This window comes from Phasianus colchicus, chromosome 11, assembly GCF_987193195.1.
Source record: "Phasianus colchicus chromosome 11, bPhaCol1.hap1.1, whole genome shotgun sequence".
NCBI lineage: Eukaryota > Metazoa > Chordata > Aves > Galliformes > Phasianidae > Phasianus > Phasianus colchicus.
This window is the reverse complement of record NC_143446.1, coordinates 6,009,683-6,035,874: the sequence shown is the minus strand read 5'-3', so window position 1 is coordinate 6,035,874 and position 26,192 is coordinate 6,009,683. Positions and strand designations below refer to the sequence as shown.

The following is a 26,192-nucleotide window of genomic DNA, read 5'->3' as shown; positions in this document are numbered from 1 at the left end:
ACAGCTGGAGTTATGATAGCTTAAGTGCAAATTTCTGTCTTTGTTTAAATGATAACGTTTGCCATTTTCTTTTTAAAGGAAAAGCCCACCTGTTTGAAGTCCTAGATACTCTTTACCACGAGTTGACAGCCTGTGAAATCTTACAAAGCCAGCCTCTGGAGAAGGCTCAGAGTCGCCAGTCCTTGTCTAACCCACTGGTCATCTCCTGCTGAGCAGCAGTGCCAGCTACAGCCACACAGCCAACTGAGCAACAGCTCTCATTCATTCAAACATGGGATGAGTGAATAAGATTTGTCAAATTCAAAGTACCTCAGTAATGGAGAAGAGCAATAGAATAATAGAGCCATGATATCAAACATCTGCTATCTCTGAGAAGAGCGTCAGTTTCTCAGCTAACATCATGTCCTCCCTTAAGTTAAAGAGCATTACCTTACTTAGCAGCCTAGCCATCCTTGCACAATGGCCCTGGAACTAAACTGGTTAACCAAATAAAAAGAATTCCAGATACATCAACCTGACCCATTTAGATTTGCAGCCCCGGTTACACGCTGCCTGAGCACAAATTCTAGCTTTTGTGATAACTCGCTTCAAAAGCAAAAGTCTGCCTATGTATTCAGTGGCAAGTAAACTGCTTCTGTAACATACAAGTAACCAAATGACTATATTAAAAACATACACTCAAGTGTATGCCAGTAGTGCAAGTCTTAAGGACTCATGTATAAAATATATTTGTGTGTGTCTGTATATGTGATTCAGTTATTCATTTATTTAATGCTAAAGATAGATTTGCTATTGCTATGCTGAATTTCATATTTGCAATTACACAGATGCCTACAATAGCCTTTGCTGACAAAAGGCTTAGATTTTATATTAAAATTTGCATTTTACTTCTTGGAAAAGGTATAATACAACATTGCTCCCCAGCCCAAAGGGAAGGACTGAAACATTCACTTTGCAGCAGCTGCCACTGTTGCACAAGCAAAAGCCAGTGCAGTACCTGACCTTGTTTTCTCATTTAATTTCCCTCAGTGCAAGTGGACTTCCACAAAGATGGGCCCCACTAGCAAACAAATTAAAATAAAATGCTGAGCATAACCATGGTGTCATTTTAATCAGCAACAGAATAATTCCTGGGGGCAGAATTGGAAAAAAAATACATATTGCTTCCATAATACTTTCACTGTTTCATTCAACTCTCAAACATAGAAACTAAAGAAGCAGAGTCCCTAAACCATTCAGTTGAACTTATGTTATTTAAAAAATGCACTGGAGATCTTCTAAGAATATGAATTTATTTGCCTGAGATAATGGCAGCGATGAAATAAGACCATTCAATTCAGAACTGTGCATATATGAATTTTTTTTCCATGAAAATTGATTTCATATGAAAAAAAAGATCCGTGCCACAATCCAATTTGGGGATTAAGAGGATTTCTATTTCGTTTTGTTCATAATGTACTCTATAGCTTCTATATGCCTAGGACTTTCCCAGGAAGAAAGAAAATGTCATGGAATTATTAAATAAGCATGACCTATGTGTATGTTTTGCACTAAGGGCATTTCAGAAATAGGTTTATAATACACACACATGCCTGATTATGGCTACCTTCATGTACTGCAGGATTCAGCATCCAAATTAGTAATATTTACAGTATCCGCTCTAGATATACATATGCATGTGTACTTGTATTATATATACTTAACAATGTTTTAATAGTGCTACATTAAATGTATACTTTTTGTATCTTTTTCACCGAGTTTCTACTTAACCTTCTCATCTATTTCTAGAAAGCTAGATGTAAGCAGACTGATGTGCTAAAAACAAAAGAGGGGAGGAGCAATGCAGTCTGAGTGAATGCTGCCTAGCTCAGCCAAGCAGCAGTTGAGCTGTAAACAGAAATTGGAAAATGTCACTCATCACCTAAGCTGGTGTTAAGGAAATAGCAAAGAGCTGAGATAAATGGAAGATATTCTGAATAAATAGACATCATTTAACTGGCAAAAGAAATACCTAAATCATATCTTGTTAAGTTAGCTTCAAATAATGACATCTTTATTTCCTTAGAAATGGCTATATCTAAATGATTTTTGATACATCAGCATATCCTGATTAATCTTTAGAGTTGGACTTTCCTCTGTTATTTTCAGTGTAACTGGAGAGAATGTTTCATTGCTACAGCAATTCAGGTGCATACAAAAAAAAGAAGCTGATTATTTTAACTTCAAAAGGCAATCTATGTGGAGCAAGTCAAACTTACAGTATTTCCTAAGAAGAATGTGTTCTTCAGGATGGATCAAGAGGCAGCCTTCAAATCCTGTAAATCAGAGGCAGAATAAGGCATTGTACTTTTTAAAAACCTTCTTTACTGACCTTAAAAATGATTATTTTCTGAAATACTTTTACCTCAATGTTTTATACTATGTCTGTCAACTTCAGTGTTGCTGGGGCTGATTAATATGAAGCTGTATAAATCTCTGATTTTAGATCAATGTAACTGAGAAATTTCTAGCTCTGCCTCAAAAGCAGGTAGGCTTCCACAGCTTAATTTATTATTTGGAATTCATTCAAAAGAGACTGTATAGAAATCCTGAGAAGCAAACCCAAAGCCAAACCCAAAGTTTTCTGAAGACCTCCTTCAGTCCAGTTACCTCAGCAGATTTCAGCTTCTTTTTATTAAAAAAAAGAAATTAAATCTTGCCTTTTGTAGTGTTTGAATTTTTACCAAATAAACAGAAATACCTGATCACGTCTCATTATTATCTTCACACCATTTCAAACATTAATGTGGGAGCAGTTATGACCGCACTGTTGGCTGCATAACAAATACCTCCTCCGAATGGCCCTTGCAGTAACATACTCTGTGATTTCTCCTTAGTATGTAGATCTTAGGTTTTCAGAGATGAGTGCTTCACATTGCAGGGAACATGTCACCATTTTGTAAAAAAATTGCCCACATGACAAAAACTGAAAACACTCAAGAGCCTTCCATTTAAAAAGTACAACTGCAAACCTCTATCACAGATCTCTGCAAACTCTTATGCTATGTTTACCACACAGTAATAAAATGGCCATTTGCTTCCATGTTTACTTATCAGTTAAAAAAAATTCACAGCATGTGTGCTGCAAACACAGCAAGTGTAATTGCCCATCTAAAACTTCGTATAAGTGGTCAAAAATCCTCAGAGCAGACCTTCCCAGCAGTTCTTTGTTCAGTAGGAAGAACAGTATGGAAGAGCACATACAGCATGCTACCAGATGAGACCAGAGCTCTGCTGCACAGCTTCCAGCCGGTAAAAGGTCACTTAGGTCTTGGCTATAGAAGATAACCAAACTATTGTCTTTGTTTAAGAAGCCAGGAGGCATCTATAAAAGGGCTAAAAAGACTAAAAGGGCTAAATAGTTATGCTGGTTTTGAGGCACTGTAGTTGAACTCTGGCCTTATATCATGCTTGATTTTATCCTACCACCAGCATGCTCGTTCCAAAATCTAGATTTTTTTTTCCCAGATAGTAATTCCATTCTTACAGAAAACAGAAAATTTCCTTTGATTTATGTCTGCTGGAACTCCCTAATGTAATCATTACATTACTCCACAGAGAATTCCTTCCTCAGCACTAACTACAGAGCAGAAGTCCTCAGGCTCTCAGATATTATGCTTTAACACTGATGTCCACCTTTCCCCCAAAGAGCTGCCTGGAGTGGCCCAACACTTCTAACCTCACCCCTACAAGTCTCCTCCATTTTTTACTTACTTCAAGTTATGAACTATTAGTGTTTTAAACTCCACCTGATATATAAATTAGATAATGATTAAACCATTTGTTTTCAGTGAACTTCTCTCTGAAATAGATGAAAGTGACCTCTTGTCACCTATGGGATTTACAGAATTTTAGCACCAAATGAATGCAGAAGTCTCCAGCCAGAGCTGCTCTAAGAGGTTACTGGTGTTTGCACACACTTCGGAAGAAAAAAATCCCTGGCACTGCTATGTATGTTTGCTGAATTTGCTGACAATGAATCTCCTCTCCTTTATTATACGGTCAATTAATTTAGTAGATGGTGCATTTCATGATGAAAGACTGTTTAGACTTCAATCTTTGTATTCATCTTACTGCTAAGAAGAACACTATTAAACAGCGCTGCATAAAATAGAATTGCTAGGTATGATGGAATGGCAATTCATATTCCCAGCATGTGTGCTTTATCACATTACCAGCCAAAGGGTTTCTCATGGATTTATAATTTCATGGAATGTAAAGACGTTCAATCTTTTAATATTTACATTATTTGTTTAATAATTTTATTCATAATTCTACATAATGCAAAAGCATCAGAGTGTGTTTCTTAGTGCGAAATTCAGCTCAGATACACTCAGACACTGTATTCTCTGTGGGTTTTTTTGTATGAATGGCACTTTTGAGAGCATGACACAATTACCCTACAAATTACTACTTTATGATTCTGCCTCAAAGAACTATGAGCTAACTTATCTTTGTCAAGGAGTAAGCAAAGACTGTAGGATGACACTGAAAAATATCGCCATTCAAGTGGTTTTGCCCACATCCTCACTGCAAAGCAAAAAGGTCATAAGATCTAAGTGTCTGTAGTTGAAAATAATTTTAGTTCTTGAAGAAAGTTTCACTGTTTTACAGTTCTGGTTTTGCTGACTCTTTATTATTGATTTTTTTTTTTTTTTTTCCCAAGTACAAGTGGAAAAAATTACTCTGATAAAGTAAATGTTCAGTATATTATCAGGAATTTTCTATCTGGATGACGGCAAAAAAAAAACAAAAACAAAAACAAACAAAAACAAAACAGAAGGAAAAAAAAGAAAACAGAAGAAAAAAGCAAAAACAGAAAATACATGAAAGCTGAAAATACAAGGAGACAACTTGCCCTAACCATGTTTAGACACCCACCCCCCCCCCCCAAAAAAAAAAAAAAAAGAGCAACAGCAAGGGAAGGTCACTTTGTTTTTAAACTGATTATACATTCACAGTGCTAGTCCAGCGTATGCAGCAGTACAGCTTGCTTTCTTGTCAAGCACTGTAGCTCTAACCAGCAGGGATCGGCTCTGAGGACACCCAAAGAAGTCAGTGCTGCTGCTAATTGCTCATGAACAAACATCTGTCATGTGCTGGGCTGAGACACCGCTGCCTCATCTACTGAAAGACTGATAGTCACCCAAAAATGTCACCAGGCTGCGAGAGTCATTTGAAAGACTCTCGAATGTGCTCAGATTTTAAACACAACAGCCTCCCAGGGCTCCCTCTGAGAGCTGCCATTGACGGTGTGTAGCACATGCTACTACCATGGAAACCATTTCTAGGTCACCTTTACATAACAGCACAGAGAAAACATCACCAACTCCACCATTACAGCACACTTCTTGCCAATGAAGAATGCTGTAAACAGCTTAACTGCTACTGTAATTGCACATAATATGCCACAAATAACAAGATATACTCTCCTCTGTATAAAAATGGGAATGCACTGACTGTGTGTGAGGTGCTCTCTCAGACTCTGCTGTTATATTTCTAGTCTGTAGGGAGGGAACCAAAATGCCTGATCCCATGCATCCATTTTGTAACTCAAGACATATGACAACTAAACTAATGCTTTAGAGAAAATCATTAGTGCTGGAGAGAACCTATCAAGAAGGAAAACATAACTGGAGCTGCTTTTATGCATCTGGCTGAAGCTTCATATAAATAAAAGTGACAGAACTAATAATTTGAGTCACAAAATCAGATTTAAGGAGCCACTGAACTGAACAACAATCTAGGGAGTAGGGACAGAAAAGAAACGGGAAGCATTTCAAATCCTGAAACAGAAATATTTCTTATGAGAAATAAGAAATAATTGCATATCAGATGCTTTTCTACTCAGAGAACACCAAAGGTTTACTGATGCAGATGGGAGAATCTGAGTTTTTTGCAGTGAACACTCTAACCTAATTATCTGAAGTATGGAATCAAGATGTCAGATCTATGAAGGGAGTGTCTTTCGCATGGAATTTGGAAAGCAAACTTATTAATGAAGATAAATAAGGTTTTTGTATTATATTGATAAATGTGAACGTTTGATTTCTGTGGTGATGATTTAAAAAAAAAATGCGTTGCTCTCACTTACACTGCAAGATTTTTAGCTTATGCATATAGTCCTCCATTTCAACAGCTATAAAGCCTCAAGAAAGACATTAATATTTATAACTATTGTTTGGTTTCTTTTTTCTAACTTTTTTTTCCACAGAGAGAAGGAGAATTGCTCACCTAGAAACCACCACTGCATAAAAAGGTAGTTGCTGCAAGTCACTGCGTACTGACCTCAATCTATACTACTATTCTACTGAATGTACAAATCATCTCCAAACTCTTTCATGTTCTTTTTCTGTCTCCCGTATGAACAGGATGGCAGCAGATGTAGAACTGAAGCAACATTGGCAAGGTAGAACAGCTGTTTTGTATGTGGTATTCTAAATGTTACCACTAATATTTTAAAATTTTTGAATGTGAAGATCTTCATGGCAGGTTAGGATAAAAATCTTTCTTTCTTGAGGAATGTTTACAAAGGTACATTAGCAGAACTTGGATTAGCATTAGAAAAAGTCTGTAAAAATAATATAATTTAATATAAACTTAAATATAGATTACTGACTAATAAATCATATGAGAAATAACTAAACAGCATCCTTGTTTGTACTGTAAGACCACACAGGACTAAGAGATCAAATACTTGATCAACCCATATAAATACAAATAATTAAATATTCAGTAGCCTATTGATAGAACAACATCATCAGAGAGGAACTAAAAATACAAAGATACAGGGTTTTGCCCCAGAATGGTACTACATTCAAACTGCAGCACTGCAGGATTACACCCACCTTCATACAGAAAATCTGACCAATACAGTAGCTAGAGCAGCCATCTGGGAAGAGTGGAATGGAAAGTCAGGTTTGTGCACTGAATCAGGAAGGACTTAAATCACAGTGTCTTCCAACCTAGATGAAGGCCAACAAAATCCCAGGCTGCAGGTTAGAGATTGATCCTTTCTTTCTGCTCAGCACTGTATCTGTAGTGCTGAGTCCAGTGCTTGCTTCTGTACAAGAGAGTCCTTTCCCAAAACTACCAAAGGGAGTCCAGTGAGTGGCCACAAAGACAACTGAGAGACTGGAGAAGCTGACAGACAAGGAGAGGCTCAGAAAGCTAGGGCTGTACAGCCTGGACAAGATGGGCCTTCTACCCTTATGCAGGAACAGAATTAGTAACAAAAATCAGCATACAGGCCCATGTGCTACTGCTACTAAAATGAGAAAGAACCAAATCCAGCTATTTGTACGTATTCTTTGGAAATTCCTTGTTACAGACTCCAGATTCAATTCACTCCTGTGCAGATAAATAAACTCTGTAAATAATTTTAAAGTTGCATCTGCTATTGAATGATAACATTATGGAGACCTGGTTAGAACTGCTGAAAATTAACAGTTGGAGATCTCTGAAAGATAGTGGAACTGTAGTTTGACCAGCTCATACATTGTCAAGACAAGTAAATAGCAAATACAAGTCACATTTTCCCTTATTTTTTCACTATCACTCCTTTTCCAGCCAGTATTACATAAAAATTTCAATACAAAGTACTGCAGCTACAGACTGAGGAGTGCTGACAAGTCACTTTGTGGCCTACAGTGGCTATGTTACCTTGCAAGTATGTTCAGCAGACCCCCAGAAAGGTCTTTGGAAAGATTTTTCACTGTGATAAGGAGAAAAATGAACTATAATTGAAAAGTCATTCAGATTTGAGCTTATTTCCTTGAAATAAGTTATAAGAATGCTTCAGAAAACACCTTCAGCAATCACTGTGCTGTAGTTTACATACTACCTCATCCTAACTAAACACAAGGTAATTTTGCTACTCAAACAATTTGTGCATTTCATGTTTGCTTTGTTTAATCAGCAATGACAATGAACTGATAAATTGCTATTCAGCTACATCTGGAGCACTTAGCCAATCACTGAAATCCAACCTTCCCCAGTTTCAGATCCTCCAGTATTCACTGTTTCCTTTGACCTTAGATTTTTGTCTCAGAAGAATAAATGGTCCTTTGTCTGGCAGAAAGCAGATAAGAGATATTTCCCAACAACCAACTTCTACATTGTCTGGTCAAGGACAACTACTTGTGTCAGTGCTTTATATTCCCTGCTCATTTCTAACAATTCTCATTTGTCTTTCTGCTCTAAAACACATGTATTATTTATTATGAACCAGCCCTCAGAATTCTCACCAACTTCACAATGATGTGTGGAAAACTCTCCTTAGGAGGGAAATATCCATAATTATTGTGTTTCATCAGTTGCTTTTCACGTATTTTTCTGAACAAAATAAATATTGGAGATGCAAGAATAAGAAAATATTTCTCTTCATACCATGAGCAGAAACTGTAAGCATAACAATCAAAAATGCTTGCATTTGAAAAGCAAGAGAAAGACAGCGAGCACATGCCTTCTTCATTTTGTTTGCTTTGCATACAGATAATATTATTCCCACCCATCCTCTATGCACTTATGTCAGCAGTCTGAGACAGCTTGGTGGCCAAAATCTCAAAAGCCAAAAGATTTGTATCTACTCCAAAAGCCTAGCACAAGACATTCTCATACTCAGAGCTGTGATTCCTAGACTCAGTTAACGCCCAGAACTTCTCTTAATACACTACCTCAAGACAACTCTATTATGATTTTATTTTCCTATAGTAAAGCATATCCTAACTGCTTCTTAATTTCAGCAATTCTCCAGGGCAATACAGCTAAGGTGTCATTCAAATCATAGCATCAGCTAAGCCGATCAAACTATTCCCCACAAAAAGAGAAAATGCACACAGGCTTTAAAATACTACAGAGAAGGTCCATATTTTTCTGCCTTTTTTTCTTTATGCTAAACTCTAAATGTTGGAATCATGATTATCACTATTATCATTGTTAACTATTCTGGAGGCTAGAACTCACTTCCCAGCAAGTGCCAAGTTTTACTAAACAGATACAGATCCCAGCAGATACAGTGATTTGCTTTCCACGTTGCCACATTTTTGTTCCTCTTTCTGCTATTTTTGTAAGGTAAAGTAAGCTAAATTTGGTGAAAATAGGACAAAGATGGGAGACAATCCTTGGCTTGTATTGGAAAAGATCTGAAGCACAAATACAGCTCACACTGATGAAACTGCATTAGTAAAAGATCAATCAATGCCATATTTCTTATACCCACTTCTCTCTAACACAACAATTGCAGCAAATGGTTTTTAGCTTACAGTCTGGCCAAGCAGAAGTTTTTAAGGAAAACTATCACATAAAAAGTTCTAAATCTCAAGATGTGATATATTATGATTCTTATACAATAACATGCTGAATGCAACTTTGTTGATTAAGAGTTGGAATATAGTGCTAACAACAGAATTTCAGCAGGGCTCTAATCCTTGGTTGGTTTTGGACAGCTTTCATGTATGCACTTACACTCACAGTCATTCTGAATGCTTGAAAGAATGAAAACTACATAAAGACAAACGAGCTGTTCTAGAACAAGTAGGCTTGAACCAGGTTATGAATTAATACAAACTATGCCTCTTCTCCTCAACAGGACAACAGCTGCAGAATAAATCTGTTGAAAACAATGGAGTTGTAATAGCTGGAACAGATGGAAGGATGAAAGAGAAAAACTAAGTGGTGAAGAATATACTTCTGTCTCTGGTAGCATCAAAGTGCTGAAATAAGAATCTGGAGTAGACAGAAAAAAGTACTTTTAGAGAAAGAAATTTAAACAGGAATATTAGTTATTCAACTTTCTTTTTCTCCCCTATTAATTAAAAATAAGTTGTGCTGATTTGTAAATTTTAACTACTACTGTGTGTGGATATTATTTTGGAATAATATGCCTTTTTCTTCTTCAGTTTTGACAAACGTTTCTGGATTAAAGAAAAGGAAACAGTTTCTGCAGCATGCATCCACAAAGAATTCATCAGGAGTAGCTGTTTCTGAAGAAGTTGCTGAGCAAATGAGACCTACATGATACATGTCTACTCTGGTTCTCTAAAGAGGAAAGACATATCCCTACTATCACTATAATCCTTAATTCACTTAAGGCTTTACATGGAGTTTGAGTGATTCCTTGGCTTTCGGCATGTGATGAACACCATGATGCATCTGCAAGGCTGTCTTGTAAAGAATGTAGTGACAGCTGTTCATTTGTGGCTCCTCTTTTTCTCACTGCCAAAGATGACCACAAAAGCCTCTGTCATGGTCAGATTGCACAAGCAGATTTATACACTCATCTGTTTTTCCGCAGCAGCTGTGCACTGATACTGCTTTATTTTTGTACTGTATCAGGTAGCACCCAGACTGTTCATTGTATTTTAAGCATTCTGCCCTTGGGGCTTTTCCATGTATAAACGAAAAATACCGTTAGCAACTCTGGACTCATGAAAATTCCCATCACGCCAGCACCCTTAAAACCTCTCAGAGATGAATATCAAGAACATTTGTTCAGAGTCACAAGTATTTTCACCCTCTTCAAGACATTGGTTTATGTGCTGACTCTGAACAAAAAAGACAGGTACTGAATTTCATTTACAGACTTCCCTGGAAATAATAGAAGCCTAAAAATAAGGTGGCATCTGCACTGTGTATTAGTTGTATCCAATATCCTGCAGGCTGAGAAAATCTCAGTCTTCGCTGAATTGAGAATTAGTTCCTCTGCTTCTTTTCTCAGATGTTCAATTTACGTCCACTAAGAACTTTGCCCCAAGTAAAATTGCTGACTGCTCTGTATGTTCTTTGATTTCCACCATTAATCACAGCCAAAACAAGATGCTTCTTGAACAAGCATTTTCAAGCATAGGCTTTTGATGGTGATGCTTGACAAGTCCGGAAAAAGAAGAAAAAAAAAAAGTAATTTTAGAACTCTGGAAATTAAGAGATTCACATTTTTCTCTTCCCACATGAAACAGATTTTTTTCACCCACATAACACACATATTTGCTGATGAAGGCTGCTCAGCAAAGTCCTGGCCCCTCAAGCCTTAGGACCTAGCCCTAGAAATTAGTTTTTTTCTCTTCCAAACATCCCTTCTCTCAGCCAGATGCTGACACACATTAAGATTAAAAAAAATGATTATGTTAGGAGATCTCATAGGCACTGTTTTCTACAACAAAACTAAAGGCTCTTAATTCACTACCTTGAGTAGCAATTTCATAATTTCCATTTCCATGTATGTATCTACCATAGCTTCCTTATCATACATCTGGCTATGCAGTAGTGGAATAGTTGTTTCCCACCTTACTGATTTAGATTTATCAGAAATGCCCCTGTGTAAAGAGAGGAAGAAAAGGGAAAATAACAGGGGTCAGTAGGGAAGTATTAAAACATCCCAAATAGTGCAGAAGATAAGTAATAGCAAAAAGTAAAATGTGGAAGTAAAACATCAGGCAAAGTACTCTGATCTCACCAACATGCTCCAGGATCATAATGAAAATCTCTCCTTAAAAGAGGGAAAAGTATAATATATTTCTGAAGGAAGCTGATCACAGGGTTTCAATGGCAAAAAGAGGGAAGCAGAATCTCATGGATTTTAATTTTTTCATCCTTTTATCTGAAACAAACTAGGATTTCAGAATAATTCACAGAAATGGTTGGCATTAAAAAAATAAAACAGAAAAGAAAAAGAAATGAAAGAAAAAATAATCATTTTTGTATTCACAAAACCTGAACAATGTTCTTTAACTTCTGTAAACTAAGTTAGGCTTTCAGAAAGAAGCAAGGTATGAGACAAATACCAGTTGATTTCACATGTATAATCAGCAGAAGCTGTTGACTAAAGAAGATAGGAAACTTCTCCAGAGTCCTGTTATTCCTGATGCTGAGATACCGCCGGTCCTTCTCTGCCTGTCAGCACAGAGAGAACTGCGCCGTGTCACTGCAGGACAACATCAAACCACCAACATTCATCAAAATTGATGTGGAAATGAATTATAAATAACCTCCAACTAGCTCCATTAGGAAATTTCAACACTGTGTTTGAGCTAGAAGGAGCAAATGAGGGCAAAGAAAGAATTAGATTATGTGGGAAGAGACTTACAGCATCTTTAAACGCATTTCCAAACCTCCTCAGAGGAACACTGCTTATTTATTCCCCAGTATACGTGGCCATATCATTAACTCATCTTGGAGAGTCAGCTTGATAAAACTGACTCTCCAAGCTGTTAAGTATATTAGGATTCAGTAATAGGAAATAACAGGATTAGCATAGCAGCATTTTCTGCTCTTATGATTTTATCATGGATCACACCATATGAAGATTTCCTTCAGAACCTAACACTTGGAGTCAGGTTATTATAGCCAAAGCTCTGGATTTATTAATAATACTAATGAATGTGAGCAGAACTTGAAAAATGTGAGCTTTAATGACCACAATCTTAATTTAAAAAAAAAAAAAAAAATCAGCATATTTATGCTATTAGGGATGCAATGCAAGAATTGGAAAACTGGGATTGACAGTAAAGTTAACCCACATACTAAAGCAAATACTGTACAGTAACACATTTTTGAGAGCATTGTTCATGACTATCTTCCCAACCACATGAAAACTGCAGTATTGTCAGCACCTTCCAAATGAGTTAAGTGGGTTAGCTAAAGAGTGCATTCTTAGCAATCCATCTGCTTTGCAGCAGAGTTCAAAGGCAGCAGAGCCCAATCTGTTCAGCAGTAACTTTCTGTCCATGATCAGAACACCAGGCAGAATTTTCTGCAGGTCACTGTGGCAAAAAGAAGTGCAGATAAATGTGCAAATTTGCAAGATTAAGCAGTACGGATCCAGTACTTGATCTAGTGGTTGGCAACCCTGCCTGTGGCAGGGGGTTGGAACTTGATGATCCTTGAGATGTCTTCCAACCCAAGCCATTCTATGATTCTATGAATACAAATGGTACATAAATATGACACTAGTATGGAAAAAAATAATGTGACTGTAGTTGGCCACACCAGGAAAAAATATCTAATCACTGAAAACATACCCAGAATCAATTGTTTTATTTAAAAAAAAAATAAATGTAGTCACAGCTTTATAAAGGGCAATGTAAAAACTAAAGTTCTAATTAATTATGAGCAGTGACTTAAATCCTACAATTAATTACCACAGGAAACTCATTGCTTAGGCTTTTCCAATACAGTCTTTTAAATTAGACACTAATTAATTTCTAATCGATCTTTCCAAGATCTCTGTTCAGCCTGACCATGAAGTTCAGTGTCCTGCCTTCAACATTTCTAACTCTTCAAGCAGAAAATAGCAGGACGTTTGCTAATGGCACTGAAGACGATTTTGTTTATTATCAAACTTCTTACACAAGGAGATCATCACAACACTCAGCAATGCTCACTCTCATGAACAAACTCACCACATTTACTACTCTGTAACTTGGTAAAAACACTTGGTTATCTTTGGCAGGCTTGACTCTATTGTTACCAGGGAATTGACTGGCATTCTGACATGGTTCACTTACGAAGACTTCTTTGGCTGTCACTCTGGCTACATCCATATACACAAACTGGATCTGGGCAGTGAAACAATCTGGAACTGAGGATACCTCATCCAACCATACATACCTGGAGGGAAGATGTTATTTTGGACTATCTTTTGTCTGGCCCCTACTACTGAAATTCCATTAGAACCTGGAACAGATCAGATGCATTTCTAGAGTGTCTATCACAATTTAGGCACATATAGAAAATGCAGAAGATTGTGAGATTCATTCTGAAAGCTCAATCCTGATCCCCAGAAAAATATTAAAATAAATGGTGCTTTGTGTTTAACACTTCCACTGGAACTCAGTATTGCTTTTTGAAAATGGTGACTGCAGCTACAGAGCTAGAAAACTGATTATTTTAAATTAAAGCAAAATATTAAATTAAACAAGGCAGCAAGGCAGAGAGGGGCACAGCTGACTCTGTTTTACCAAGCCCAGCACTTCCCATCGCAGCAGCAACCTTCAGCTAATGAGATGCATGAAAGAAACACTGAAAGCACTGACTGCAGTGAGGATTACTAGGCTCCCTGGTGCCTGTTCATAGCTGATTAATTGAGCTGTGTGCAAGGAACTGCCAAGGCATAGTCGTGTTGTGGGAAGTACTGTCTTGATGGTGCTTTTTAAAGATGAAGTTCTTAGAGATCCTCTCTCTAGAAGCTTCCCTACCTGCACTCCAACATTGCTACAACTTAGCATACATGATAGCAGTATATTCCTAAGGACATTTTGAATTCAAATCAACTACTAGTATTTTCTTTTTAACAGTCTCAAAGCCCTAAGAATTCCCTAGATTTAGACACAATATGTAATAGATATGTAATACATACATTTTGTAAACCTGTTAAACTTTTGTCTCGGATGCGATGGAGAAGTCAGTGTTTCAAAGGAGTATTTCAGTCTTTCTGACAATCATTATGAATTGATAAACTACATTAAAAGGCTGTTTCAATGTAGGTGCAACATTTAACAAAAGAATCACTTGAATGACACCTAGTGGAAAGATAAGCAATAGCTGAGAGTTACACAGTAAGTGTGCAGTTTTGCTCAATGAAAACAAGGAGGAGAGGTTTTTTTTTTATGAGAATGGACAGAGAAGGGAAAGAATTATCTGATAAAATTGGTGGAGTATAATTTAGGAGAAGAATTTCCTAAATAATCAGAGCTTACCTGCCTGTAGTAAATTGGGTATTTAGTTCGACACTGGCAAAATTAAATTAAGCTAACTGCAGTTTGAAAGAACACAATAAGAAGAATATGTACAGGATGAAATTTAGAGCTCTCCCACGTATAAATACTATAATGGTTTTGACAGGTTAGTCCTGTAGGGTGTAGCAGGTAGCAGGAATACTTTGCCCCTCGGGCTAGAATAACTCAAGATGTGAAAGAAGCCACAGAATTTCTTTAATGAATTTCTGCAGGCAATATTCCTTGATGTGTGATTGAATTTCATGATTGACATCTTTTTTCCCTTCTTTTTTCTTATTTATATAGTTCATGAATTTCCAGTGACTTGCATCCACTTATAAAGAAATGCTTGGTTAGTGTTGTCACCAACATGCTTGAAAGGTATGAAAGAACAGATGTAATCACTGTGGTACAACTTAAGTAAGAAGAGCTTCTACTCTCTGTTGATAATGATGTGGCAGGTTTTTTCAGTATTGGACATGGGAATACACTTTTTTCTTTCTATGTCAAGAAAAGGTTTTTTACAACAATGAATGACTATAAAATCCTTGAAATCTTTTATAAAAAAAAATAGAATATTCCACCTCAATTTCCTCTCAGCAGATCATACATTTGATCTGCATCTTTACCTTTAACTTGCAGCTGTTAATCAGTTGCAAGAAAATTAGTAATCCCCCTTTTTTTTTTTTTCCTCCATGTAAAAGCACTCAGAAGAAACAGTCATGTAGCTGACTGGAAAAAATCAAGGCCTCAAAAGAAAGCTCTCCTGAGAAATACACTTCCAAGAATCAAGGCAGTGAGGCATGGTTTAGGAAAGAAGAACGTTCAGAAATATGGCTGAGAAGTCTGACAGCCTTGTTCATTCACTAGAAGTTCAAACACATGCATACTGAAAATGATTTTATTTAGATCATAACAGGATTATAGAAGATGATAAGATTTTTTTTCCAAATCAGCTCTTAATGAATCCCTTTAAAAGAAAAGCTGTCATCTGGTCTACACTGTATCCCTACAATGATAAGTGCTAATGCCTTATATTTTGAGCTTTGCTTCTGACACTCACCATACACATTTACCACGCCTTAAAGTGGAAGAAAGGCTCATGATCCTCACCAAAAGCAACCGACTCAGCATGACCAGCTACTTCTCTAACCATGTGTGACAGTTGCCGGAGGAATTTAGGACTACCTACATAAAAATAACCATAATGCAGAATTTCATTATGGGTTTCAAAGGATTTCAATTATTTTACATGTTTTATTGCTAGTAGATGCAGCATTTGATTTCCCGATATAGCAAAAAAAATTATTCTGTATGGCAGTATTCTTTAATATATGCAATAGATGGTGTGATACATAGTACAGGCATGGATGAAGACACGTTTATGAAATCTATGGTCCAGTGATGTGCTTCAGTTTTAAAAAGTGTGTTTGCTGTTAAAGAGAAAAAGAAGAGAAAAAATGCACCATAGAGCTTTCTGTGTAAGATATCCATTCAACCAATGCACACACACTCACACAACTTACTTCCCACACTTGATCTTTCTCTTTTCTCTAAAGCCAACACAAGGATAACATATAAGCAAACTCCTATTTTCCTTTTTTATTTTTTTATAAATCACTTTAATCTGGTCTCTTGTTATCTGAATGCATTGCCACCACAATCAACACCTGTCACCTGAAAATTCTCATCTCTGCTGAAGGTGTTTCAACCTCATAAAGACTGACAAATCAGAAACTGGTTATCCCACATATACCCATCCTTTTATGAAACAACCCCCGAGACAGAAGGATTTTCCCATTCTTAGCAGTTCACTCATGGGTCCAACTGCTGAACATCTGAGAGGCAGGAGGACTATTCATTTCTCAGTGGAGGAATTACTTCCCCCATCTTATAGAAGAATAAAATTCAAAACAGGTTTGAAGTAGTTTTGCCTTCCACCTTCACAGCTGTATTAAAATATCTTTTACAGTACTTTTAAAAAGTACCTTAAAAGTATCATTTAAAGAAGAGCAGAAATACACAGTAATACTTTTTCTTAAGGAAGCTCCTAACAAAATTCAGGCTATGGTAACTGATTTGGACTCAAAGAAGACAAGTATTTAAATATAAACAAGAATTAAACAGTAGTAATCACTATCCAAATAATCTTACATGTAAGACATTTTCCTACCTACAAGAACAGCATGTTATAAAGAAACAACAGTTTAGAAGCAGGTCTGTACAGCACATCTGCAAGACAGGAAACTCACCCGAGTTTCATTTGAAAACACAGAACACAGCTCAAAGCTTTTCTCCAAAACAACACACTATCCAAGGACTGGGCAATTTTTTCACTACTATGTCAACATAATGCCATTAATGCTTCCCTATCCCCTAACGATCTCATCTGACTAAAACACATCATCTTGGCGTTATGCTGTTTCTTTAACCCTACAAATTTTGCTTTTCTGTGGAAATGCTTGCATGTACCAAGGTGAAGCTGAAGCTAACTTATATACTTGCACACAGATTACTACAACAAGGCAGAAATTTATCAGATGAGTTATTTAAATTTTTATGAAATTAAAATGTTCAGGTTCACTGCAAAAATGTACATATATTGGCAATAAAAGTAACTGAAAAATATTTCCTCTTGTCTGCAAAAGACAAAACATGTCTCAAACTCTGTATGCCATGACAGATGTCAACCATTTGACAAGACAGTTTCCACTGAGAGTGGTTTCCTATTTGTGCATAGAAAAAAGCTCATCAACTTTATCCTGTTTCCTTACTGACTCTTTAAAAAGCCAGTTCTGGTTGCTATGTGCACTTCAGCTCTTAGCCAAGCAGAGGAAAGGAAGCAAGAGGTGAAAAATAAAGGTAAGTGTCAGCATCTGCCTTCTCATCAGCTCTTCCTTTCTGCATTTTTGCCAGTTCTTAATTTTATCTGATGTGAACTATCTTATGCTTAAATATTAAATCTGAAGAGATTCTTATTTTTTTAAGATATTATTTTTCAGTAATATCTAAGGACATTAATCTTTCCTTTTAAAATGTCTACTTAAAAAAAACAACAACAGCTCTAATAAAATCTTGAAAAATACTGGATAAGGATGTAGGTGCAGACCAAAAATATCCAGGCCAACTACATGCTAACAAAGGCCCACGAGATCAAGATTAATATTTCAGCTACTCTGTTATTGAAGTTTGTACTCTTATGTAGCATTAATCCCATTAAAAATATAGGAATGTAGTATTTAGAACAGGAATCTAAAGTTATCTAACTTTGGGAAGCTAACTACATAAACCAAATTAATTTAAAACAAAACCAATCCTTTTCCTCACATACAATTTTAGTCTTTATTAAGTGAAACTTCCTTGAAAAAAAAAAAAAAAAAAAAATCAGTGACAACCTATCATAAATATGAGAAAAAAACCTTCATTTTTAGTTCTAAAATTTCCTACACTTTAAAACACTGATTTGAAGACTTTTTTTAAAAATCTCATTCTGCATAAGTAAAACGTAAGCTCTGCATCACCTTAGATATGTAAAAAACTCTTTCACTCTGTGTTTGTTGCTGTTAATAGGACTGTCATATCTGCCTGATGTTTTTAAGGCTTTATCAGTCTAACTGTAGATCACATCCAGTGTTCTTCTCAGGTGTGCCTGCAAACAAAACGATACGCCTGTTTTCACCAGCTTCAGTTATAAAGCAGGTTTTCTAAGTGTGCAGTGATATGAAAAAACATCATTTTTACATCACTGTTATTCTCCAAGTAGCACCCAAGGCAATACACAGTCAGATATTTTCACCTCAATACTTACTTATTCCAAGTGAATTGGAAAGGAAAAGTGTATTCACTAGATCATGTATTAAATTCAAAGAAACGTGGTTCCAAAATCAAAACTTACCCAACCTGAGTAAGGGGGTTTGTATTTACATCAAAATAATAGTAATAATAACAAAGACAGAATGGCAAACATGTTAAGAGGCTTTAAATTGCAAAAAAAGAAGGCACTACGGTGGAAGTCTAGTGAGAGCCTCTCTATATAACTCAATCCCTAAAAGATAAGTAGTAATAAATATGCAAAATTTCCATTTATCCAAATCTTATTGTATCTTCTCAGACATGATGAAATGGAGCTACAGGGCAGGGGAAAAAAACAACCTTTTTACCACCTCTCTTCCTGGTTATAAGTCCCTGAAAGAACATGTTTTAAGTTTACAATTATTCAATCTTTTAAACTTAATTTGGAAATCTGACTTTAACATATAACTTTAACACTATGTAAGTACAGAAACTGAATCAAAATCTTTGCTTACAACTCATCTAGTTTTTACCATCATCTCCTGCTGGCATTCTGTTCCAGAACTTCAAACAATAACAAATTTTGCACAATTACAAAGGAAAAACAGTAAACTAGAGGCAAAAATGGAACCTCTCTCTCAGTTGTATTTACTGCACTTAGGAGTTGAACTCAATAGTCCTTGTAGGTTCTTTCGAACTCTGGTTATTTTACAGTTCTGAGATGCTTAATGTGAGAAAGAATGGTTCATAGGAAAGAGAGAAAGGTAAAGACTGTCCTCAAAAACCTAAGCCTCACAAGTCATCCTGAGAAAGAAACAACTGTGTTCTAGTTCTGCAATTAGACATAGCTAATTAATTAATCATACTTATTGCTACTGTTGTTATTGGTCTCTGGGTAGCTAAAGCATGAACAAGGCAGAATTCATCACTGCTGCAGGCTTTACCATATCATTGCTGTTCCACGTGGTCCAAACTGAAGTCTGTCCTCCTTCCTGCAATTGTAAGCCCCTGGAGGAAATGAAGGGCTTGCAGATAGACTGCAGTTCAAGGAAGCTGAAGGAAGTGCCTGCCTTACCCATTAACACCAAGAGGCTTTATCTGCAGAATAACAGCCTGACCACAGTTTCTCCTGGTGCCTTTGACAGCTTGCTCAGCCTGGAGGAAATAAAAATACTTGACAATCCATGGAACTGTGACTGTCATATTCTGTACTTAAAACTCTGGATGGAAGATATCTCTGAATCCTCTCTTGCAAATGTCAGATGTGCAACCCCTGCCTCTGTGAGGATGAAGCCCTTGAAGCAGCTGACCGGGAATGAGCTGGGGATCTGCAAGAGGCTTCTCCCTATCAAAAGCCTTGAGTTCTTTTGGAGAGACCTCATTTTAATTGCTGCAGCAATCTTTACACTTATTTTACTAGGGTGGGCTCTGAGAGCCTCAAAAAAGCTGGTGTGCCAAATAGAACTAAGCCAATATGCTTCTAGGCGTTCACTGTTGCGGAGACATATCTCTAAAAGCTACAAGCTGCAATGAGCTCTTCACTAGCTTGAACAGAACCATCAAACCATTCTACCACAGAAAACGTGTGTGCACAGGCAATGCTAGCTGCAAAAGTAAGATGCTACTAAGAGATCCCAGGACACAAAGTCTGGGTCCTCAGATGAGCAAGTTTAATTTCCTTTCAAAAACAATTGAAAGGAATACATTTGGTGATACATTGAATGGCAAGTTTCAATCTGCCACTACCCACTCATACAGAAAGTAGTTCCTATGTTTTTAAAAAATCCTTTACTATTGCATTTTTCCAATGAATTCTCTGCTCTACCAAAACCTATACTTTTTAATATGTGGATATGAACACTGATTATAGTATTTTAGCAATTCTTTTCTCATTTTGTGTTAGCTTCTGTTTCCCCTTTGAAGTCCCAGTGGCCTTTGTAGGATCATACATGTGTGCAAACAAATTCAGTTCTCTTCCTTAGGTTCAGAAGTTTCCTACCAGCAGAACCACTAACATAATAGAGACCAGCCATAATATGTATAAGACAAATAATGAGAAAATAATCAGTAAAAATTATTTTAAATATCATTTAATTTCCTAGATTTAAAAAATAAAAATAAAAAAATGTACATGAAATTATAATAAAGGATGCTTATTGAACATTCATACTCACTTCAGTCTGATCTCTATCACAGATTTCTGACTAAATTGCCAAGAAATTTCCAGAGATTTTCTTCCAATTTTACTCCTGACATTTGATATACAGGATTTTATGCAATAGCTTTAAAGACATTTCTCTCCTCAATTCTTGTGCTCCTCATACAAAAATTGTTACGGTGACTTGGGCATATCATTTTCTCTTTGCTGTGATTATTCATAAGATTCCAAGAACACCATGTCATGCTGTGATCCCATCAAATGCTGAAGTTATGCTGATGAGGTGGGAGATCTCCAAAGGCCTCCTAAATTCATACAGCTGTTGGTAGTTCAAATTGAGACACACCCTGCCCAAACTTACCTTCCCTGCTGGACCTCTCTTCCCCCTGCATAGCACAGACAGGCCAATAGAGACATCACCACCTGCTAACCTGAACGGACACCTGCGCCTGCCTGGCATACAAGGGAAGGCCAAGTACAGATGAAGTGGTGAGAGAAACTTTAATGAGGGACAAATAGTTAGATTAAGGGAAAAAGCATGCACTGCAGGTTAGACAATTCAGTAACAAAGTGTAGGATGGGGCTTCAGGCTGAGACAAGGAAAGGAACAGTCTGATGTTTCTTCTGTAAAATCATTACGTAGCTGGGAGACAACACGCACTGTGAAATGTTAAAGTCTGCAGTGCCACACAGTGGGGAACAAGAAGGAACAAGAAGATAAATGCAAAGAATAGTGGGTTATATGGGGTGCTGACCCAAAGCAAGGTCATGAATCTAGAAATAAAAATGGGGTTGAGGACAATTCAGAGAAGTCAAATAATTGGTACTAATGATGTTTGCACTTGCCATCTTAGAATATTTTCTCTGCAGTGAGCTTTTCAAGTCTTCAAAAGGCAACCACCAGATTGTGATAAAGCAGAACGTTACACAAGAAATGCATTCTACAATTGAGAGTTTCCTAAATGATATTTCTTGTTTCTCTGAAATAGCTCATTAATACTAAAAGCATACCACTCTCCTTTGTGCCTACAAAGCTACATAAGCGTTTTTATTCCTGTCATAAAAACAAGCAATGAATCTAAGTGAATTTGAATGAATACAGACCTGGACTTACACCAAAACAACAATCAATGCAGGTGAGTGGATGAAGTTGTAACTGAAGTTATAAAACATTGGAATCCAGTCAATTTGAAAGCTTGCTACTGTAGATCAAAGAGTAACATGCTCTGCTGTAGAGCTTTACTTGTACAAACATACCAAATGAGCAATTAGCAAACTTCTCTGCTTCTATCAACACACAGAATACAGAAAAAAATGGTAGTTTGAGGAAATGTATTTCAGGCCTCATGAGTTGCAAGAAGGGGAATTTCCTCCATGACAATTTCACTTTCCACCAAAACAGAATTGTGTTTATCACCTGTGAAACATTTGCCTTTTATCTGAAAAAACCCTGAATAGAGGAAAGCTGGAACCACTAAGTAAAAGCTCACAAGCAACATTCATGTGTTTATCAGCAAGGCCACTGTATCCTGCTTAAGTCATGTACTTCATCAAACTGCATATAAATAATACTTCAGATACTAACAATATGCAAAGACAAGAGAATACAACGCCAGCTACCTAAAAAAAAAAAAAAAAAGGAGGAAGCATTCCCAAAGGAGTTTGTAAGGATCACAGAAAGCATTAGTATATCGTGCCTGCAAAAATGCAAACCAGAAATAAATGTTGCACATTCTCCTAGAACTTACAGCAAGTGAAGTGCTTTAAAAAGGTGGATGCAATGTTTGGTGACAGAGACATGACAATGGGGATTAATTGCACTTAAAAGGCTTTGGGTTTTTTGGTGTTTAATAAGACAAGTGGTCACATGCAGCATTATGGAGCATGAATAATAAATATTTTTAAACAGTTTATTGTAATATGCAGAGTAGATTTGTGCATACTGCAATTCAATTAACAGGGCATGTATATGTGGGCTTCATTTATTAAATAGAATGGCCAATGGGTCATAAGTTTTCTTGAAATGCTTAATATTTTCTTAACATTGAAGAACACTGCTGTTCAACCAGAACCACTTCTGTTTAGCTCAGTGCATTATTTCTGTCTACCCTTAGGTTTGTTACAGATTAATTGCTGGAGTTCATGATCAGGGAATTTTGCTGCTGTTTGGATTTTGTTCAACAATAATAAATGTTCAGCATGATGTGGAAAATAACTGCTTATTTTTAAGTGAATAAATAGAAAGGGAGGCTTAGAAACTAGATCCTTTTGTTCAGACCTTACAATTGCATCCTGCACCCAAATTACTGCAAATGTTACGGAAGAGAATGGCAGACTTCCTATTTTTTATTTTTTTTTTTCAACAGCTCATCCCAAATATTGTCTTGGGTTGGTTTCTGATGCACTTAATTTGCTTGGGTTTTTGTTCTTATTTTTCTTTTCCATAAATTCAGTAATTCAGATGTGCCCTACCTTCACATTAGGGTTACACATGTATCACACAATGTTATTCACTACTGCACTTAAGGCCTCAGTGTTATTAATGGAAGGCAATTATTTCAACAAATATGCTAACAGCCAGCATTGGAGCTCTATAAAGTAAAACAAAAAAGCTCACTCTCTACAAATGACATCTCAATTCAGGGTATGCTGAAAGACACATGCACTGTGTCAGTTACAGCTGTCTCTGTGCATTAATGGAGTTGAACTGTAATATCATTACACAGTTCTTTAGATTTGGCAGCTTTACTTGATGTCACTAAAGCCTTCTTCTGAATGCAGCCTCTCTGGATACTGTATTCTGAAGTTAGCTGCAAATACTGTTTTCCTCACTGGAGGTAGCCTGGTACTTAAGAATTAAAGCATTTCTGCTAAGATTGCAAGCAACAAGGAAAGCAAAACAAAATTTTGACAGAATGTGACTGAAAAAAACACAAAACCCAACAACAGAAGTGCCATTTTCAGTTGGGCAGCAGTAGCCTGGTCAGGTCCTCAGCTCCTCAGGATAAACCACAGGAAGAGCAGAGTAACCAGGGGAGCAAAAGCACAGCGTGCCCTGTACATGAAGGTAGGAACTAAGAAGGAAAATGAGCAGGGGAAACAGTGGCAAACAGATAAGTGCAGCACCATAGCCACCAGCTGCAGTGACAGGAAGGGCTGAGCATTTCTGGGCTCTATATGTAACTACGTGGCTTTAAAACAGAGCAAGCTCATGTCTCTCTGTCTTGGCACAAGTGTCTGCTTTTAAAATCATTCCACTTGCTGTGGATTCACTGTATTTATCTTTTTACCCTTGTTTTCTAAGGATGCCAGTATTGTGAGAACATAAATTTCTCGTTTCAAATACTGCCTTCTGCAAGTGAAAGTCTGATTTCATTTGTCAAATACTGATGCTACACCTAAGTCTGCAACTACCCCTATACAAAACTCAACTTCTATTTTTTACATCAACAGGAAAAATTGACTACACTGAAAAAAATTAACAATTCCTTTCTAATTATTGCTTTAAGCTTATTGTATTGCTTTCTTCAGAGCACTACACAAAACAGCTTTGAAAGCCCTTAGTCTGTTGCTAAAATCCATGTAAATATTTTGCTATTCCATCGATACCAATTACATTTAGATTACACTCAATAACAAGAGCATGACAACAAATTGCTGCAGTTGCATAACAGCCACGTGGCTGCTTTTTGTACCAAACTCCTTTCCCAGGGCAATCTGCTCCATGACAGACCTTTCAGCATGCCTTCTCCTGGGTTCTGGGTGCATCCAAGCAATGCCCATGGGCAGCAGCACTGATGTCACTTCAGCAGGCACATGGCTGCTCACTGACACGGTGAGCTCCTTCGAGGCAACAGATCTGAGCTACCCGACAGAAGTTCATTCAGATTTAATTTAGTTTTAGGTGTGAATTTCCTGTTTGGCCATCAAGTATCCATAGTTGTTAAAGGTCACTTGCACTATTCTGTACAGGTACATTCTGTAGGAAAAGTGGATGGATGCCTCTTTCCTCTCAAATATATCTAATGCTAAGGAAATTCAGAGCTCATTTAGAGTTCCTCTTAGTTCAGAAATAAATAAATAAATAAAAATCACAAGAAGTCCATTCTTTAATGGCCTTGGTATGAAAGAAGTCTTTAGGAGTCAAAAGTTTTTGTCTGGTTGTTTTTGCCTCTGATACTAAGAAGTCATTTAGGATTCCTGTTTTGTGCCTGCTGACCACAAAGCAGAGCACGGAATCTCCTGCAGGCACGTCTGCACAAAATCTCCCTCGCCACCCACTCAGGCCAGCAGCAGTACAAAGTAGCAGAAGATGTCAGCAATTGCCCCCCACAGGTTGCTTTCAGCGCACAGGAGCACTTAGAAGCAAGCGTGTGTTCTATTCTATCTCTATTCTATTGAAGCCCGAACAAAAAGAGCAATTGCTGTTTATGAATCACAAACCGAAGTCCTGAAGTGGTTCTTTTAACTTCCTAACAGCATCGCCACACTCAGACGGCTCTGAAACTGGATCAACATCGCCACCCAATGGCCCCCTGGAGCTCTCCGCACTTTCCTATCAGCATCTCAGCAGCGGGCTGAGACAGTGATTTAACAAACAAGCCACGAGCTGCTGTTTGCTCTTTTTAAAGCGTTAATATAATTCTGCAATGAAATTTCGGATGTTACAGAAAAACTTGCTTTCTCTTGACAGAAAGCTAAAGTTAGCATACGTTTGGACGTTGGGCAATACATGTAAACATTTATTTTACACACTGTGGTTAATAACTTTTAGGCCTACTACAACCTGAAGTCACAGCTCCATCTTTACATTAAAGCTCCCCACGTTTTCTTTCTTCCCTTCTCCCAAAGTCTTGAAGAGCTTAAATGCAAATCATAATTTGAATAACCACTTTACCACTGTAACATCATGCTATCAAAGTACAATAAAATAAAGAGGGAATAAATGTAGATTAAATAAATAAAGCAAAGAAATTGAAGAAAACAGCAAAAGGTGATCGGTGGAAAAATACCGACAGCACAGCTGCTAAAACAGAGACACAAGACAAGGCTGTCAGCCTGGAGCTGCAGCTGGGAGCCAGGAGCACGTTGGATCAGCACAGGACGGCCTCAGCTCGCCCAGCAACCTGTACCAGGGAAGACAAACGTTATCATCAAGAACTCCAGCTCTTCTGACATGTCTCAGACAGACATACGGATACTGCAAGAATGCTGCTGTTAGGATGTCTGTTGAATTTACATGCACTACATTAATCTCGCCTGGAAGAATCAAAGTCAATGAACCACGCAGATTTCCAGCTGTTTCTCTACTGAGCACATCAAGCAACATTTTGGGAATGTGCACACATGGACCAACTGGTAGTGTGTATACATGTGCACACTGCTGCTCCACAGGATTTGGGTTGGAGTTGGAAAAAAAAAACAACAAACAGGAATACTAATGGGAGCACACACTGTTCAAAGGGATTTCAGTATTCCCCTTGCCCTACATC

The 26,192-nt window shown here is 37.2% G+C and overlaps 3 protein-coding genes and 1 long non-coding RNA gene across 7 annotated transcripts in view; 3 read left to right on the top strand and 1 right to left on the bottom strand.

The window, feature by feature from the left end:
* The window catches only part of EFCC1 (EF-hand and coiled-coil domain containing 1), a 47,222-nt gene extending 46,853 nt beyond the window's left edge, over nucleotides 1-369 (top strand). For all 3 annotated transcript variants that reach the window (XM_090148093.1, XM_090148094.1, XM_031608846.2), the window contains one exon: nucleotides 79-369. In XM_090148093.1, the coding sequence (XP_090004219.1) occupies nucleotides 79-212 (134 nt within the window). In that variant the 3' untranslated portion in view covers nucleotides 213-369. The remainder of the gene's footprint in view (nucleotides 1-78) is intronic.
* Nucleotides 1-26,192, bottom strand: part of LOC116238924 (haloacid dehalogenase-like hydrolase domain-containing 5) — a 64,464-nt gene that overhangs the window by 3,699 nt on the left and 34,573 nt on the right. Inside the window, exon 10 of one of the 2 annotated variants that reach the window (XM_090148102.1) lies at nucleotides 2,259-2,315. In XM_090148102.1, the coding sequence (XP_090004228.1) occupies nucleotides 2,259-2,315 (57 nt within the window). Of the gene's footprint in view, nucleotides 1-2,197; nucleotides 2,316-26,192 lie in introns of those variants that run through there. The other variant, XM_090148101.1, reaches the window with a different exon arrangement.
* LOC149916412 (uncharacterized) lies at nucleotides 4,966-9,704 on the top strand. Its single transcript, XR_016470221.1, has 4 exons — nucleotides 4,966-5,429; nucleotides 6,254-6,298; nucleotides 6,411-6,448; nucleotides 9,629-9,704. It is a non-coding gene; the product is annotated as an uncharacterized LOC149916412 (long non-coding RNA).
* On the top strand, nucleotides 17,374-24,759 carry GP9 (glycoprotein IX platelet). The gene is made up of 2 exons (XM_090148079.1): nucleotides 17,374-17,612; nucleotides 19,442-24,759. The coding sequence occupies exon 2, from the start codon at nucleotides 19,449-19,451 to the stop codon at nucleotides 20,073-20,075; it is 627 nt and encodes a 208-aa protein (XP_090004205.1). The 5' UTR covers nucleotides 17,374-17,612; nucleotides 19,442-19,448; the 3' UTR covers nucleotides 20,076-24,759.

What these genes read in the sequence shown, in the direction of transcription:
- GP9 (XM_090148079.1), top strand. Translation starts at nt 19,449, where the DNA reads ATGAACAAGGCAGAATTCATCACTGCTGCAGGCTTTACCATATCATTG.